General features: G+C 36.3%; 1 protein-coding gene across 10 annotated transcripts in view; it reads left to right on the forward strand.

Moving 5' to 3' along the window:
- RBFOX1 (RNA binding fox-1 homolog 1) overlaps window positions 1-18683 on the forward strand; it is a 1190001-nt gene that overhangs the window by 1095513 nt on the left and 75805 nt on the right. For 9 of the 10 annotated variants that reach the window (XM_054391093.1, XM_054391094.1, XM_054391098.1 and 6 more), the window contains 4 exons: window positions 603-656; window positions 6148-6240; window positions 7990-8050; window positions 14260-14313. In XM_054391093.1, coding sequence (XP_054247068.1) covers window positions 603-656; window positions 6148-6240; window positions 7990-8050; window positions 14260-14313 — 262 coding nt within the window. The remainder of the gene's footprint in view (window positions 1-602; window positions 657-6147; window positions 6241-7989; window positions 8051-14259; window positions 14314-18683) is intronic. The other variant, XM_054391101.1, reaches the window with a different exon arrangement.

The raw sequence follows: 18683 nt of genomic DNA on the forward strand, positions 1-18683 counted from the left end.
AACCAAACTCCTTTTCATGTCCTGGAAAGCAGGTGCCAAAAGTCTTCAGAAACAAAGGTTTCTTCAGAGGGAAGAATGAGCAGAGGGCAGCAGTGTTCATTCACAAAGCTGTTAATTCTGTTTTGTTAGTTGTCTGTCTTACATCCAAGCCAAGTAATCCAGTAGTATGCATGTAAATTGTGAGGGCAGCTGGATTGGGAGTGAATCACAAGGATTTAACCTACTAGGTGCAACAGTAAAATAAATTTAAAAAAAAGAGAGAGGAATTTGGGACTTTCACTTCACTTTTAATGAGTTCATCTTTGTCAAGTGATACCACTGAGTTTAAAGTTCATAAATGCATATGTGGAATGACAGTGACAAGTGCAATGATATGTATGATTTAGTTGTAATATTAATCTGGCTTCTCTTCAGTGTTGTCTTTTTTGGTGCCTGATGATCTTTGCTTTTTTATTCTTTAACTTTCTGATGTGATGCACCATTTTCTGGGAAAAAAAAAAAAACAAAAAAACAAAAAAACACCAAAACGAACATGTGCACTGTATGTAAAAGAAGTGTTGAACTTACCCTAATTTTTATGTTAATTTTCTATTTCTTTGCAGCAATTTGGTAAAATCTTAGATGTTGAAATTATTTTTAATGAGCGAGGCTCAAAGGTAAGCAGTTTAATTCATTCATGGAATTTTAAAATTTGGTGAAAATGTTTGTATGAGTAAATGAAAACAACTGCACTGCTGTAAAAAGTTATGTCTGAAAGTCCATGATAGAGGAAACATCTTCTGAGATGTCATTTAATTTCCTAAGCAGCCTGAAAATCATTGGACTCTTTTATATATTTCAAAGGGGGTAATTTTAACTACACTGAACTGTCATCTTTTTAATAGAAATGTTGATTTCTGCTGTCTTTAGTCTTCAGTGGTAATTATTTTGTTTATTTTTCATTAAGATGAGTCCATACTTACATTACAGATATTTGTAGGCAGGTTTGTAATAGGAGAGGTGGTTTTTTTCCCCTATTGAAGTGAATTATAATACTTAATAACTGTCCTCATTAAGAATTAGCTGAGAAAATATGGGATTGTTCCAGATTACCTAAGTGCAGATGTTTTCCTCCAGTTAAAACTTCAGTACACCAACCCTTTGAAAGCAATCTATTTTAACATTTATTTGATGAAAAGTTCTTGTATTGCAAATGTTTAATATTTTTCAATTACTTTGCCTTAAATGCCTACTTCAATATTTAAGAAATAAAGCAAGATAGAATGGCTGAGACTGCACTAGCAGCATCAGTATGCTCACCTATGACATCAGCTGCATTATGTAGGTTTATGTTTGTGTTGTGCACATAGTAGCTTTTTCCTTCTCCTGCTATGTCAGGCACACCAGAATATTTATCCACCAGTGTTTCAGTCTTCCTGTAACTCTCATAAATGATTTATTATTAGCCAGAGTTATTTTCCTGTTGTACTACAGTCTGTCATTTAAGAATCAGATACATCATCAATGTCTCCTAGATCAGATATATTTAAATTCCCTTAAGTATGCATATTCTAAACTTAAAGCCATCACCTTATGTGTATCTAAGAGTTGAAATTTTCTGGTTTATATTCCAAAATTGTTCTGACATTTATTCATTAGTGCTCTTGTCTGCTTGCCTTAACCATATTGGAATGTTTGTTACTTTTTCAGTAAACAACCAAAATATGTGGAGTTTAGTAGCTTAGAATCTCCTACTGTAGTTGAAATTTATTATCATTAAATTATGGTTGTTCAATAATGTTTGCAGAGAACGTTGCCTGTCTAGAAACTGCTCCCACTGGGTAGTGCTATAAATTTCCAAAGACGTCCCTCGCCTGCCACCTTTGCCTGGTGCTGTGGAAAATGAAGTGGAACTGAGTAGAGATGATGGTGGTTTATACCTTTGTTTGAGCCATGACATTGTACACATGTAGGGCTTTTAACCATCACATCAGGCTCCGACTGCCTAAGCAGAAGACTTTTGAAATGTATTTGGGGGTGAGGTGAGGAGGTGTTCCTGAACTGAGGTTTTTTAATAGTGGTCTTGCAGTAGTGAAAACATCCCAGTGTCTTGTGCTAAAACCCAGCACCTGGAAAGGATTTCATAAGAAAGAAGTTTTCCATTTTTCATGTCATGCTTCAAAGAGACACTGTGTTTTAGACACTCTAAGACCTATTCTTTTTCATTGTTAATAATATACTAATAATATTAAACACTGTGCAGTACTGGGTTGGTGCATCCACGCTGCCTCTGATGTAGCTGCTGGAGATACTTAAAACAGTTGTGTGATGCATCTCTTTGCTTCTGTATGTTACTTCTCACCTTATTTAGAGCTGTTTTGGGTATATCTGTGTAGTATTTTGATTTTCAGAGGTAGATTCTCTCAATGAAAACAAAAGTTAAAAGTGATACCTAGGAATAAGAAGGATTCATTAGGAATTAAAGAGGATTGGGAATAAGAGGATTTTTTTTTTCTTTTCTTTTTCTTTTCTTTTCTTTCTTTTTTTTTCTTTTTTTTTTTTTTTTTTAATCTGACCATTTCATGTCCATTCTGTAGGATTTAAGATGCACCAGATTAAAGTCCATTCCTGGCAGTGCTTATCTATGTTTTCATAAAATCCCACTGAAACTGAAAGGACTACTAAGTGGTCTCAAACTGAGTACAGGTAACAAAATTTGCAGGATCAAAAATCAAATTTGTTTCTAGCTGTAGTTTGGCATAAAAGAATTGCTAGGTTATTTATTTTGTTTGTTTCTGGTTTTGTTTATTTCTTTTTATTCCAATAATTAATGTTAAAAAATATTCTTGCAAACCCAACAGAAGCAAGGTCTTTTTCATACCACAATAGTTAAGAAAATGGAATTGCATATTCAGAAAACATAATGGTGCAATACCACCATAAAGAATAAATTAATTTTGTAGAAGGGAGGATCTGCTTAAAAAAAAACAAACAAAAAACCAACCTAAAATAATAAAAGCTTCATGCTACTAATTTTGTCTTGTTTGGGGGCATAATAATAATAAAGATAAGTTTGTTAGAATTGTATGGCCACACTGATGACTTCTGGAACTTTTTCTAGGAATTACATGAATTTCAGTATTGATTTGATTCAGATCTTTCTTACAACCTGCCTTAAGTGAGGCTTACCTTTGCCAATTCCTGAAGCTATTGATTGAAGTAACATTAAAATTTGCTGCCAATATACCTTTGTATGCCTTTGGCACTCCTCTTGGAAGGGCATTTTGAAGTATAGCTTCCATTACTGTGCATATTTTAGCGCTACTCTGCTTGTTCATCACTGGAGCTCTCCATAGAGCTGCAAATGACTTTTGACTCAGGCACAACTGCAAGGCTGCCAAGATACAGGATCAACAAATGCCATTTTGTTGCAGCTGTAAATTAATGCTCTATACAGCTGTATACTACATATATCCTTTCATAAATGGATGTATATGTAACTAGTCTATCTTACACTGCCATATGCTTAATCAAATAAGAAGAGCTCCAAAGCACCTCCCAAATGAAATCAGAGCCTTTTCACCTACTTACTTGGCTGTTATTAAATCATCTGACAGACTTAAAGCTATTGATGATGTGTTTGTGTAGCTAGTTGACTGTGTGGTGAATGGGTCTGTGTTCTGTGGTTGAGTTCCTGTGTTAGCTAGATGAAATTAAAGATTTGTATAAATAATTAACTGTATTTAAATTAAGCTTTTATTATGAGAATATGCACAGCACAAGAAATGAAAAAAAATTACACTGAATATTCTTTTCAGAATCTTTGAAGTTCCTGCCTTATCTTGGCTTCTGCCTCCACTTTATATCTTTTGCTCAGTTTTTAATATAATTAGGTTTTTATCTTTCCCTTTAATTGTTAAAAAAAAAAAATGGAAATGCTGTGAGCCAAGAAGACCATTTCAAAATTGTGACTAAACAACTAGTACTAAATGTATGCATTTTGATCAGGGGCAATTGTTCATCAAGGAGGAGAGGGGAGAGTAACAGAACTGGGGGAATTTATGCTCCTGTGTGGAGCCAGGGTGGTTGCATTGATGGTGTCAGTGATGTTTCCTGCTGTGAAATTTTCTTAATGACAGCTTAAAAGATGAGCTTTGTTTTACAGAGCTTTTACGAGATGGGAAGAAGCAGTTGAAGAACAAAGAAAAGTTTTAAGTTGAGGATGGATTTAGGTAGAAGAAAAGGCTATGCAGGCGTCTGAAAAAAAGGATTAGTACCAAGGAGGGGGATTTACTTTCTCAACACTCCTGGTGCTTTGGGCAAAAGAGAGTTACATCCTCAGTGTCTTGTGACAAGAGAGGTCGTGGCTTTGTGCTAAAATTCTGGAGGGTAGAGTTGAGAAAATGTGTGGAATCAGGTGTTTTCAGAATGGCTTCAGCCAGAAGTAGAACTGCTGATAGAGTACTTCTGAGCTCAGCCTTTAGAGTGGCTTTAAAAAAGAAAAAATAGAGCAAGAGACAATGTGTTTAAGCTACTTTGCAGAGAATGGAATATAAACTGCTCTTGTATAGAAATGCCACTCTCTGTGTTCCAAACTGGCACAAATAAATACATTCTTCGAGTTGGTGAAATAACCCCAGTCACCCATATAAAGAACCTGATAGTTCCTTCAGTTTTTTTCATGGATTGTCGTTTAATTAGTTTTGTAGTTCATATCCATTGTTTTTCTCAGTGTTTGGTTTTCTTTTGCCTTTGTTTTGTATTTGATCTCCTCTTTATGTAAATGTGGGGTTTTCTTGTTCTTACTGTGTTTTTTTGTTTAATCAGTCACTATATACATAAGGAGTAGAACTGCAGAGAGTACATGTGTGACTATGGCCCACGAAACTTAGGGAATGGAATGGAGAATGAGGAGATGTGGTGGATGGCTGAGGAGCAACACAGGGGAAAGTTTTAACTTGTAATTCAAGCTAAAATTACAGTAAAGAAACAAGGTGGAGTAGCCCTTGAGCTAGGTGCAGCAATGCCTAAGTATAAAGCAGCCATGTATGACTTGCAATGTTTTGTGTTAGGAAACACAAAAACATAGAATGTAGAAGGCTCCTCACTGGGATAAGAAAGCATTCAAAGGCATTGTAGAGCTGATACAAGAATGACTTCAAAGGGTTGGTGTATGACTCTCAAATGGTTCTCCATATCTGACTCTTTCAAAAGTATTTACCATTGTAACAGTGTTTAATGTAACTTAGCACAAGAATTTTAGTGGGATTGGAAATGGTTGTTTAGCCTAATATTAAAAAGCAAAGCAGAATTACATATTTGTTGAGTATTCTCCTGTCCCAGTAAGATGGGATTTTGGAGTTTTACCAGCTGCATGTTCTGTATGTGGAAAGTACTATAGAGAAATAGTAAATGAACCAGTTGAACTTATTCAAAACATTTGCATTTTTATTCCTTTATCAGAGTTTCTTTTTCTATTCACATCATGTGATTTTATTTGATCTGTTAATACGAGAAAGTTTATACTTTGTTCCAAAAGTACTTTTGTTTTGTTGGTGGTTTTCTTTTTATTTGTTTTCTTTTTTTTCTTTGCTTTTTTTTTCTTTTTATAAAAAAATAAGTAAAGGCTGTATAGTTTGACAGAAGTTTAAGTTACCCTAGTGTTGCATGGGAACAATGTTTCTTATGATCACAACAGCATGATTAAGTAGGCAATGTTTTAGAGTATATTGACATTCAATGTTGAATTTTGTGCACATGTTTTTTCTTTCGTTGAGATATCTGCATGTCATTAAAATGTGGTTCATTTTCTTTTCTCATTAGTTCATTTTTTTCTATGTGAAGACACTGTAGTTTCCTTTAATTTCATTTTCTTATTGTTAGATTTATTTTCCTCTGTAGTGACATATAGAAAGGTATTTTTGGTATCATTCTTTGAATTTCTCAGAGGGTATTATCTAACTGATGACAGAAGAAATTTGTTCACATTTGTCGCTTATTTATTGCACATCTCAATACAATTATAATTTCTCTAATTTGCATGTTACAGAAATGAAGCAAGGACAAGACAATATTAAATTAAAGAGAGAGAACATAAGCAAACAAGTGGTCATTGACTGAAATAATAATGTGCATGTTGTTTTCCCCCCTTCTCCCTCCTGCATGCAGGGATTTGGTTTCGTAACTTTCGAAAATAGTGCTGATGCGGACAGGGCGAGGGAGAAATTACACGGCACCGTGGTAGAGGGCCGTAAAATCGAGGTGCATGTTCAAAATATTTTCCTTTTCATCTTTTTTATAAATGTCTGCTTCACTCTCATTTGTTGTTTCAGATGCATCATTGGTGTCTTCTGTGTGCTCCCCTTCCCCCTTCCCATTGTTTATATATATATACTTATATATAAAGAGAGAGAATCTGGCCTTACTTGGGTTTTTTATTATTATTTCTTTTGTAATTATTATTATTATCATTATTGCTGAAAAGTGGATGAGAGAATTGGAAAAAAAATGAAAGCTTTAATATCTTGAAGTTATTATTTTGGATGTTTTGTAAATCAATGGGTGCAGTAGATTCCAAAAACCAGCCAACAACAACAAAAAATGTTAAAAAAAACCCTAAAATTGAGAACAACAAAAAAAAAAAAGTGTGACGGACAAAACAAAAACAAACAAAAGGTTGGTTTTGGTTTGGTTTTTTGTTTGTTTCTTTTTTTTTCTTTCTTTCTTTTTTTTCTTCTTTTTTTCTTTTTTTTTTCCTTTTTTTTTTCTTTTCCTGCAGGGTTGATGCAGGATCCACAGTGGCTTTCAAAAACTCCAAATTGGGAAAGAAACATCCAAAGGGTGTACAAAAGCAAGCAAAAAAATAAAGCCAGAGTAGAATGACCGAGTTTAACATTCAATTTTTAACAATACCATCAGGCTGCTTTGGCTGGATGGCCTGAGCCCTTTGTATCTATTCCAAACCCAACAAAAATGCATTTTAGTGCCACTGGATCCCCTTCAATACTGCCTCAGTCGTATTTGTTAGAATTAAAAAAAAAAATACCAATTGAAAATGCTGTCGTCTTTTGAGTAAGATGTTGCATATTTTGCCTTTTCATTTTCCCCCTTCGACGGTAGCGCTTAGGGCCCTCACCAAACTCTCAGTAACCATGGTAACTGTATACATACCCATGCTGGCGATGGTGCTGAATGGTAAGTGGAGAAGTCCATCTGCCGTTTCACGTATTTAGCGCTGATATACCACGTGAATTTTTTTGACTTGTTGTATTAAGTTTTCTTGATGCTACATTTTTTTCTATATTGGTACGCCTGTAATTGAGTGTACGTTTTAAGCAAGCCTGGGAGGCACTGATTGGATTGAGGATATGACTTCGTGCACATCTTACTCAGATTGTTAACTCCATATTGTGTTAAATAATGCACCCTCTTTTTATCCTTTTGTTAGCTGTGATTTTAAAGCTTGAATGATTTTGTTAATTCTTGCAATGAAAAAGGCTCTTGTTCCAAGTGTTGAATGCTAGATGTTGCTTTTCCAATGGTACTTCTCTTCTGAAGGGTTATGTTGCACACTGCTAAAAATTGTTTGTCCCTTTTTTTGACATTTTCTTTGTTTCCTTGTACCTTGTCTCTTTCCCTTCTACTCCACTGCATGTTCCTTCATATAATCTTTTTTTTTTCTGTTTTGAGTATTTATTGTATCAGTGTTATCATGGAATACAAGCATGCTCTTAAGTCTTAAATTATGCAATACCTTTTAATTTGCTTTTAATGTCTTTTTATTAAAGTTTAAATGATATGATGTTGCTTTATTGAAATGATTTGTAAGTTAAAATGGTTATGAAAGTAAATGTAATTATAAATAGTATGATTTTGTTATGCACCTGTTGCCTTCTATAAATTAAATTGCATTTTATTTTTACATGACTAATAGCAGTATTAATGCATGCATTTACTACTAACGTGGCCCCTCCCTGTAACCCTTTCTAATCCAGTGTTCTATGTGCTTAGGTAAATAATGCAACGGCACGTGTAATGACAAATAAAAAGACCGTCAACCCTTACACGAATGGTAAGTGCATGAGATCTCAGTGCTTTGGTTTCATGTCAGTGCATGTGAAGCTTCACTCTTCTGCTGAATGGGTGGAATCATCTACTGGTGAACTGTCATAGTCCGTATCTCCTGCATTTCCTTGTGCTCAGGCTTTGACCAGTGACCTAAAATATGGTAGGGCAGGGCATAAATTCTGTCTGTGTGTGGAGTTCCGCTAATTCACAGTCATGTGGGCATAGCGTGGGTCAGAGGCTTTAACTGCAGTTCGTTTTGTATAGAAAAATACAGCTGATAGGGAGGCCTTCTCCTCTGTCTGTGTGCAGTGTTAATGTTGTGATGAATGGACTGAGCAGAGGATTCAGTTTTGCTTGGTTGGTGGAGACAGGGAGACCAGTAAGATGAATGTCTGTCAGGCATGAGATACCTTTCATATCAAGACAGACACAGACTCACACAGGTTCACAGATTGCTCTAGGTTGGAAAGAACCCTCAAAGGTCATCTTGCCCAAGCCTCCTGCAGTCAGCAGGGACGCCTCCAACTAGATCAGGCTGCCCAGGGCCACATCGAGTCTGACCTTGAATGTTTCTAGGGATGGCGCCTCAACCGCATCCCTGGGCAGCCTGTTCCAGTGTTTTACCATTCTCCTTGTGAAGAACTTCTTCCTGATGTCCAACCTAAATCTGCCCCGTGCCAGTTTAAAACCCTTGCCCCTTGTCGTATCACTAGAAGCCTTTCTAAACAGTCCTTCCCCAGCCTCCCTTTAGGTCCCCTTCAGTTATTGAAATGTAGCTACAAGGCCCCTGGGGCCTTCTCCAGGCTGCACAGCCCCAATTCTCTCAGCCTGCCTTCATAGCAGAGGTGCTCTGGCCCTCGGATCATCTTTGTGGCCCTCTTCTGGACTCCCTCTGTCAGGCCCATAGTGATAGGCCCCAGAGCTGGACACAGTACTCCAGGTGAGGTCTCACCAGAGCAGAACGGCAGAATCCCATCTAGCCAAAGATAATTTTCTGTGTTTTCATTTCACAATTTGTTAGAAGTAAAGGGCAAGCTGTAACTGGGTGCTACTTCCAGCTTTTTTTTTTTCCTGGAAAAATGAAAATTCCAAGCAATCTAAAAACAATTCATTCTAATACTGACTTAAGTTGGCACAATTGGTATAATGTACATTAATGATAAAAGTCAGTAAATAAACAATCTCTGGATATTTGAGATGTTTAGAAGCAGTAGATATAAAAACTGCTTCCTTTTATATAGTTTGAGCATGTGCTTGAGTTGTTTCCATTTGCTAGTTCAGAAAATTCTGACAATTCCCTAACTCTAAAATGTCAAACAATAATACATTGGCTGAAGTTCACTGCAATTACATTTTCCAGTGTTGCTAGACTATCTAGTAATAATTATTTGGTTTCCAATTTAATTGAGTTTATCCCATTCGGTAGAAAGCAGATGAAATCTGCACATACATCCAGAGGTAGATTAGGCTCTTTTCCATTTTGAAATATAATGAATCTTATTTGCTTCATCTGAGGTCTCATTAGTGAGATTTTACTAAAACCCAGGGCAAACAGTGGCTTTATTTTTTAAGGAAAAGGTCATATTTTTTCCTGCCACATTAAAACCAAAATGGTTTTCATTTGATGTGATAATTGAGCTAGTTAAAATGTTTGGGAGAAGAGTGAAATTCCTCACGCTTTCTTCAGAATCTGTTTCCTTCCTCATTTTTTTTATGTAAACGTGGAACTTTGCCAGTGGTGCAGATGGGGAAAATCTCCTTCATTTTTACTGCCTTTAAAGCATCTCAGTGAATCTAGTAAGAGACACAAAACTTGACTGGATCACACGAGATTTTGTTACAATAATTTTGTTACCCATATGAATATGATACTATGAACTTTGTCTGCTATCTTGTAATGATCAAAGGATAAAAGGAATTTTGTTATAAATTACGATATATATTTTGTATTCCTATTATCCTAAGGCTAAAAACCTGTTTATTAGCAAATAACAGGGAATGCTTCGTGGGAGACTTCTGGCAATCTGTTTTTAGAGGATGCTCACTGCTGTGTCCTGCACTGCATGATTACTTAGGTCATACATTATCATTTGTTGATATCCAAACCCAGAATGATGAAAATCTGCTGTTAAGTGTTTCCCACTTGGAGTGTTTTGTCTGTCATTTTCCATCCTGTTCCATCTGGACTAGATCTCACCAAAAGTATGAAACAGCCTGTTCACTGCATAGAAACTGGCATTTATGGTTGTGAATCCATACATCCAAGGTGTTGCATGTAGGATGTATCTCCCAAGACAAACTCTGGTTATATTTCATACATTTTTTTTTCTCTGAGGTCCCTAAAGTAAACACATGAGAAAAATTGTGTTTGTCATGTGTAATTATTACAAGCAGGTAATGAAGGTGCTTCATTTAGCTTGATCAATGCTTGTGCTGCCAGTCGTCTTGACATTCCAGTTCTTTTTCATTTTGTCAGGAATTAACCAGTACTGTAGCTGATTATTGAAGATTATTTCATACTTTAAGTAAAATTTAAGACTTGTTTTCTGTGTTCTTCTACAAGTGTATTAATATTTACAAGATGCTTCTGATGCAGCTCACCAGAAACATTTTGTTTGCACGTGTTTATCTCTTCAGAACCACTTCTTTATACAGCCTGGCTTTATTTTTCAAAGAGTATGTGGTTATAGATATGTTATTGGCAGGTATTCAAAACATAGCTGGGACACACATTGTATTCTATGAATCCATCAGGTACTCATATTTATTGTAATTGTAAAAATAAGAAACACACTGCCTTGTCTTTCATTCCTGAATACTGCTGGTTGGTTGATAACAGGGCTGATGTTACAAACATGATTACAAAAGTCAGCAGACAAAAGCACAAACACTTAGACATTTTCATGTATGCAGCTTCAGTCAAATAAGTGGTTTGCTTTGTGCCTCAGATGGTTTTTGAAATAAGTATGGTTTCCAGTGGCTTTTAATGAATCCCAAAATGAGTAAATAATAAATATTCAGATGCTAAGAGAGGTTTTTATTTGTGCAAGTCTGTTACCAGACAGGGTGATTTTGATGGCTCACCTCATGTACTTTGGAGATAGAACTGCCTTTTCTTTGCAAATAGATTCAGTGTCAGGAGTTCTGCTTGTTAGCAAAACCAGTTTTGGAGATACTTTTAGATGTTCTGACCTATCCTGTTCATACTCAGACTTTTTCTTCTGATTGGTTTGTTTGTTTGTTTGTTTTTTAATGCCCTTATTGCAACTCAAGATGCTCATCCAGGTGTTGCAGGGAATGGAGAATGATGAGCGAGTAGACTCAAAGAACCACTGCAATTAATAAGGAACATGAACCAGAAATCAGAAGAGGGATAAGCATGTTTTAAAGTTCATACTTGTGTTATCATGAGCTTTCTGTTGATCTAAATTTAGATTCCAGATTACAGCTATTGACTATTGCCACAGTTAAATTCCCTCCCACTCCCCTTTCCTCCCCACTCTGTGTTGCAGAGTTTCTTCTCTGCCAAAGCATTCCTCTGGCCACGAGTGTCTTTCCTATGAAGGGAAAATAATCCTCTCTGCATTGCTGTGCCAAACTTTCTACCAAAGCTTGTTACACTGTGCAGTATGATTATTTCCTTGCCCTTAGTACACTTAATGTGCACTTCTTTGGCTGACTGTACAGGTTGGGGTTTGAGGGTGAGCAATGGGGGTTCTTTGCTTCTTTGCTTGGTTTTTAGTTGATGAGTTTTTATAGTTTCAACTTCAGTAGAAGAGTTGTATTGTGACAGTAAGAAAAATGCACAAAATTACACCTACTGCAGAGAATTTGCCCCCTCCAGCTGCTGGAATAAGGTTACTTGGCAGCTTTCAGACTTGATTAAGCCACACAGCTATAGGCCAGCAGGTTGCTAGCTGACATGATAAAGTTAAGTTTAATTATTGTTATTTTCACAATGAAAGAAGTATTTCCTGTCTAAGCTTCAAAGAGTTAGATGAGACAGCCGTCACTGTGGGAGAAGTAAGGAACTGAAATGTGAGAGTGGCTTTCAGCTGTGAAAAGCAATCTGCATCTTCCAACGTTTTATCTCAGACAAATTGTGGTGCTGTTAGTGTAACTTAGGAGCTGAGAGGTCTCTGTCAGCTGCTTTGACAACAAAAGCTGACAGATCTGAAGTTCAGTCCAATCTTTCATTTTGGATGGTGTTGATCAGTGGTCTTGTGAGAAAGTAATGAATTTTAAACATTCAGTATTTCCTAAACTTTAAAAAGTTAGATTTTTACTGAAAGTCCCCAAATTTAGATTACTTTCTATCACATACAGTTTGGCTAAGAGTATTTGTTTCACCATGACATCCTTTAATCTAATCCTGTAGTTTGTAAAATTGAAGGGTCAGGTAAAAGCCCAGTGGTAGTTCAAGGGAAAAGTGATTTTAGCCCTTCTTAGTTGGTCATTTTTCAGCTTCCATAGTTGCCTTTTAGGTTTGTGTAGCAACTGCAATTCCTTCTGCAGAGCAACTTGCATGAAGTGCTGCTCTTCACTCTGAACTTAGTGAAATGTTTTTCTAAACCACTCCTTACCTCTCTTCTTGAACAGTTAATTACTGGTAAATAGTCCCTGTGCCTCAGGTAAAGAGAGCAGTATTTTTAAAGCATAGGAATAGTTTTCTTTTGTGTTATTATTGGGATTTTTATATTACACATTTCCTGGTTTTTAATGCGTTATTTTTTTAATGGTCTTCTATTGTCCTTTTGTGTTACAGGATACGACCAAGGCAGAAATAAGTCTTAGTGTGCATCTAAGTTCTTCTAATCTTGTCTTTTCTCAATTTGAAAACCTTTGTTGTCCCTGTCTTGATTGTATTTTGTTTGTAGCAGCAGAGTTCTAGGATCTATTTAGAGTAGACTAGCTGTTGAGTCTAAAAGATGCTTTTCCTCAGGCTTTTTTCTTTATTCCCATTTTCTAATGGTGCTTCCCACTTCTTTGATTCAAATGTGCTTTTGTAAAACCCCTAATTTTTCAATCCCAGTAGTTCCACTAATTGCTCGAACACTTCAAAGCCAGAAAGAGCGTGTGGGGGGGTGTTCTCTTGAGTTTGGAGCTAGCTGACAGTGGATCCACCTGTGACTGAGCAAAGCACAGTGTTAACCAGCATTGTATCCAAGCTGAGAAGGCTAATGAGTGTGCCAGTGTTGTCTCCTGCTATCCTTTTACCCCTTCCCCTTCTGTTCCTTTGTCATTGCTGTCTTTAGCATTTGAACACAGACCCTGCTTCTGCAGTAGGCTCTGCACTCTGGGCTACTCTGGTCATACCCATCAGCCTCAAGGACACGATAGCAGTGATTTGGTGTGGGGCAAAGCAGATGCTACAGAAGATCTTTTCACTGTACTTTGGGTTTATGCTAGCTGTGGGAGGACAGTAGTAGTTAGAGACAAAGGCAGTAGCTGCAGTTTTGCCACTCCAGAGCTTTGCAAGAGGTGACTGCAGAGTTTCCTTACATGCTGTTCCTCTCTAGCAATGCTTTACCAGCATTTATCAGCTGTGGATGTGAGCAGAGCAGTCATTGCTGTATGTACTCCGTAACTGTCCTGCTCCAGTGCAGCCAGTCTGATGGACAAGTGCAAGTGAAAAAAGTGTCTGACATTTGCCTGGGATCCCACCATGTGCAGATCTCTTTCATTCCCCAGCAGACATTTCCATCCAGTGCCTAAGCATTCATTTTTCTCAGAGGGAGATCAAAGTGATCAGATGATTTAGTTGCCTTGTAACGTGCACTAACACATGCTTATCAGAAACATTTATGTCCAGCAAATGAACTGTTTTGGCTTTTCTGACCTGTAACCAGAGAGTTACAGCAATGAAAAAGGACTGATCTACTCTGGTCTTATACGTGATGCAGTGATACCTAACTAGTTCTGACTTAATTCCTTAATCTAAGGGAGTGAATCTATGGCTCCTGTACTTTGCAGCTAAGGTAATCCACCTGATAACGTACTCCAGTACTACATGCCCAAAGAATGCCATGTTCTATTACTTATTTGCACACTTCAGAGTCTGATATTAAAAATCAGTAATCTCAGATGTCTATACAACTTTCATTTGGCTTTCTTGAAGCCATTTTATTTGTATACCTCTACGCAAAATAAATTTAAAAAATTATTATTATTAATTGCAATATTAACTCAGTTATGTTTTTATGTTTGATGCAGGCTGGAAATTAAATCCAGTTGTTGGTGCAGTTTATAGTCCAGAATTCTATGCAGGTAAGGATTCTGCTATAGTTCTCCATGCCATATTTTATTTTGGTTTTCTTTAAAAAGTGCAAAAATACAGAATATATGTTTGGTGGTGAGGTTTGGTTTCTTTGCTTGATTCACATTATCTGCATGTCATTACAGAGTTGTGATGCAGGGTTTTGACAGTTAGTTGGGTACACTGAAGTTTATGTAGAAGAGAAATGAATACCTTTTTATTGGAAGGTAGATAGTGTAACATGAAATGTACTGCAACATTCCAGCCTTACATAAGATTTTATTTATGTTTCCTTTTTTTTTATATTTCAGTACAGTCGCTTTCCTCCAGTAATTATTTAAGCCTAATGATCAACAAATATCTATAAATATTTATTTTATGCATGTACATGTACAGACACACTCATAAATATAGAATATATTCATAATTTCTTCCTTGGACATTTTTCTTTACATTTTATATTGAGCTTTTCATTTTCTTAACATTTCTGTATTTATAATCTATATGATTTCTTTCATCTGAGTTCACATTATGATCCTGATTACTATTTGGGATTAATGAGATATATTCTTTTTCTACTGGAACTCAATCATGGCTCGCAACAGCTTCTAAATGTGCTTTAGCAGCAGTATTGACAACAACTCTAAACCCCAGCTGATTTCAGAGGAGTTTGAATCCTGCCATTGAACAGAATCAGTAGGAAATCAAAAAACTCCCAATTTTTGAAAGCTAAGAATTTACATCTAAGACAGAAATAATCATTCTAACTCCAGATGTTTCTAGTAGGTAACAAAGTTGCCTTTATTTCCTTAGGCTCACTATCATAAATGAGTCTTCCATGACTTTCGTGGGAAACTCAGGGAATTTTTGAGTTTTCCATTTAAATCTGTTCTTCAGCTGTCTGGGTATATGGGCACTGGCTACAAAAACCTGATCATGCTTTAAAATAGGAAAAATTATCCATTCCCACACATTCAGGTAACTGAAAATTAAGAGATAATTGTAACATACAGTCTTTACTGCAAGTAAGGAATTGATATTAGGGAAGCACATTTCACCAGTGGTGGTTAAGCATGGGAAGAGGTTGTCCACAGAGCTTGGGGAATCTCAATTCAGGCAGATATTCATGCGTCCACCAGAGAAAGCTGAAATATTTTCAGTAGTTCCAGGGTCTTCCAAGAAATAAAAACTGTTACAAACATATTTATTTTTATAAAGCTGCTTGCAGTACATCCTGTGCCACCTAGTAAGCTAGATAAAAATATTCCAATTAGGGAATTGTGTTGTTAAGGTGGCACAGTATAATAAAAGTAGTATCTTGGCATTCGTGGAATTGCAATATTTAGCGTAGGCAGAATTTATTTCCTTCCTTGATGTATGCTTGCGTCGAAAACAGGAATTTCACATTGATCTCTTTTGAGCAGTTAGTGAACCAGCCCTGAACCTGCATAAATTAGAAAGTCAGAGTTATTAGTCATTTTATATAAATGACTTTGTGTTAATGACAAATATAATAATATTCCTATAGTACAGTAATCAATTTTCTAATACATACGCAGAATTAACAATCTGACTTATAATTGTCTCATGAAGTAGGGCATGAAGAGTTCACATAGTTTGTAAATTAAAATCAATATTTTCAATCTCTCCTGAAGGTAATTTTCCTAATTTAGTGGACTTTTCCCTAACATTTATTTTGTCTTTTAATTATAAAATGGCAGGTTATTGATTTTTTTTTTTTTTTGTATAACCTGCTAAAGTCCCGAGTGCATTTTTATTGCCAACACAAGGGAGGTGTTTGTCCTTCTTAATGAGAATCTTTAATTACCATTAGAAGAGTATTAATTTAATGTTATGAATTATGACATGCACTCTACCTACACCTATGCAGAAAGTTCTATCAAGATACTTCGTGTGTTTCAGATTTGTCTGTTTGTACATGCAGGCAGTTTTGTTCTGTTTGCTTTCAAATGCATATCAAATGCATATTTTCTGTGCTGAGTAAAAGATAAACTTTTATCAGACATTTAAACTTCCTTTTAAGCAATTAATTTTAATAAAAAACAAGAAAAAGGAAAAAAAGAGCTTTGTTCAGGTCTCTTAAAGTTGTTAGGAAATGAAAGAGGAAAAGGGCAATGCAGTTCTTGCATGACGTAATAGAATAGGCAGCATAGTTTTCCTTTTGTGTCTACTCCCACCAATGCATTTGGAGAAGAAGCAATTGAACTTTTGAATATTATAAAATTAGAAATGTGATTTTTAAGACAGAGTTGTGGTTACTCAGTTTAATTATCATCTCTGACGCTGTCATGTAAAAATTGTACCAACTCTTTCATAGTCAGTCAGCTCCTAATAAACGATGAAAAATTTGGCCACTTCTGAAATAAAGATGATACATTTGCAGAGAAACTGTTGATTTAAAGTAGCTTTAATCTTCATAAATAAGTAAAAAACCAGAAGGTTATACAAAGCTGTCAGGATGGCACTGATGAATGGCAAATTCAGCCGTTTCTCAATTGCCAGTGAAGACACACGCCGCAAGGCTTAGCCGTATTGTACATCATATCTGCCAACTCATTTCTGTGATTAAATATTCCATCAGTGCGGGCTATAAGGCGGTAAAGCTTAACAAGATTCATAAGATGCACCACTTGAATACACATAACTCACTTCCTTGGATAGGGAGCACCCCGCATGCAAAAGAAAATTAGAATTGAGTTAAATTACTCCGTAAGACAAGATCAATAGAGAAAGGAAAAGATCCCCTAATGCAATGCAAATCTAAGATATAGTTATGTCCTGACAACTTGAAGCAGACAATTAAAGTCAAATAGGGAGGAACGCAATGTAAATCAACCCTAAAACCTTGAAGATAATGGTAAACAGTAGGGCCGGTGACATGATTGTTATAGCTCTGCTTTTTTTCTGAGTGTACACTTCTGTAAAGGAAAACCTTTATTGAGGGATGGCATGACAGCTAACAGTGGAGGCTGGAAGATACAGAGCAGGTGCACCACAGGCACTGTGCAGGTGAAATATTACTTGGGGACTGGGAAATACTATAGATTTACAAATCAGAATAGATTTTTTGTCCCGAGTAGCCTTTCTAAGACTGTTTTTTCCCGACCTTGAAATGCTGATGTTGTTGTAATTAGAATAGTCCCAAAAGATGGCTATTGAGGTCCCACAGCAGCACTGCTCTGGATTCCCAGTGACACGTTCATGCGGTGCAGTTTGGGGACTGGTCTTGCAATTCCCAGACCCGGCAAGTGTCCCTGAAAGCTGACAGCTGTGGACTGGTGAATTGGCCAACTACCACCTCCTGCCCTTCACTCAGGTCCACTGGGAAGTCCTAAAATGGCATTTCACAGAAAACAAAAGGATGGTGATTTTTACCATTTATCATATTCAGCATATCACAGAATTCCACTTTTCTGTATATTGATAGGTAATGTTTTAAAACGTCACACTTCCACTTAGTCTCCATCTAGTAAATGAAAGGATGCTCTTTAAGATGTTTTTCCTCCATATGAGGCAGAAATGCTTAATGAAGTTATCATTTCCAATTCAGCTTATATTTTCTAGTAAACTATCAAATTCTTAGGCAGGTCCCAACAAGAAAATTCGTAAGAAGCACTGTGTGATTCTTCTCACAAAGTCTTCATGTAAACTGGGACAAATTTTTCATTCAGTGATATATCCATCCAATTCTAAATCCATTCCATAATGAACTGTGATTTTTCTGTGTTAAGCTAGTCTGTTGTCTTCCCACATACACTCATCTGTGGCTGGCAAAATACAGTTTTGCAATTTAGTTTCTTTGCTAGGATTACTCTGGTACTTTCTTATCCTAAGTTGTTACATTCTTTATTCCTGTGGTTTGTTATAATACCATTTTTCACCTGTTTGTTGTTTTTCTGTAGTGTAAATTTTGTCTGTGTTATTCAGCTTTCTTCACAGCCTCAGGCAGTCTGAAAGCAAACCTCCATTTTGTTCCTTTCAGTTACTGCAGATTTTTCTTTCTTTTTTTTCTCTCTTTTTGTTGTTGGAATGATAAATTTTTGAGCTCTCTCTTGCACTCTCCTTAATGAAATGTAGAATATTATTGGACCTCTATTACTACAACAGATTAGTGCTTTCAAGCATGTAGCCTGAGCCACAGTAAGGCTATTTTAGAAGACTTTGTCCTTGAAAGTTGCAGAAAATCTGTTGTAGGGCACAAACCTGTTGGAGAGGCTTCTCCTTGACAGTTCCAGTATGCAAGGTAGGGGAAAAGATATTTGAGAAATTACCTGGAAATTAGTGAATCCTCTTTTGAGAGCAGTTGAACTCACCATCACACACATGAGAAAATCTTGACTGCTTAGTGGAGAAAGGCAGG

The sequence above is a fragment of the Indicator indicator genome, chromosome 22 (genome assembly GCF_027791375.1).
Source record: "Indicator indicator isolate 239-I01 chromosome 22, UM_Iind_1.1, whole genome shotgun sequence".
NCBI classification, from domain to species: Eukaryota; Metazoa; Chordata; class Aves; order Piciformes; family Indicatoridae; genus Indicator; species Indicator indicator.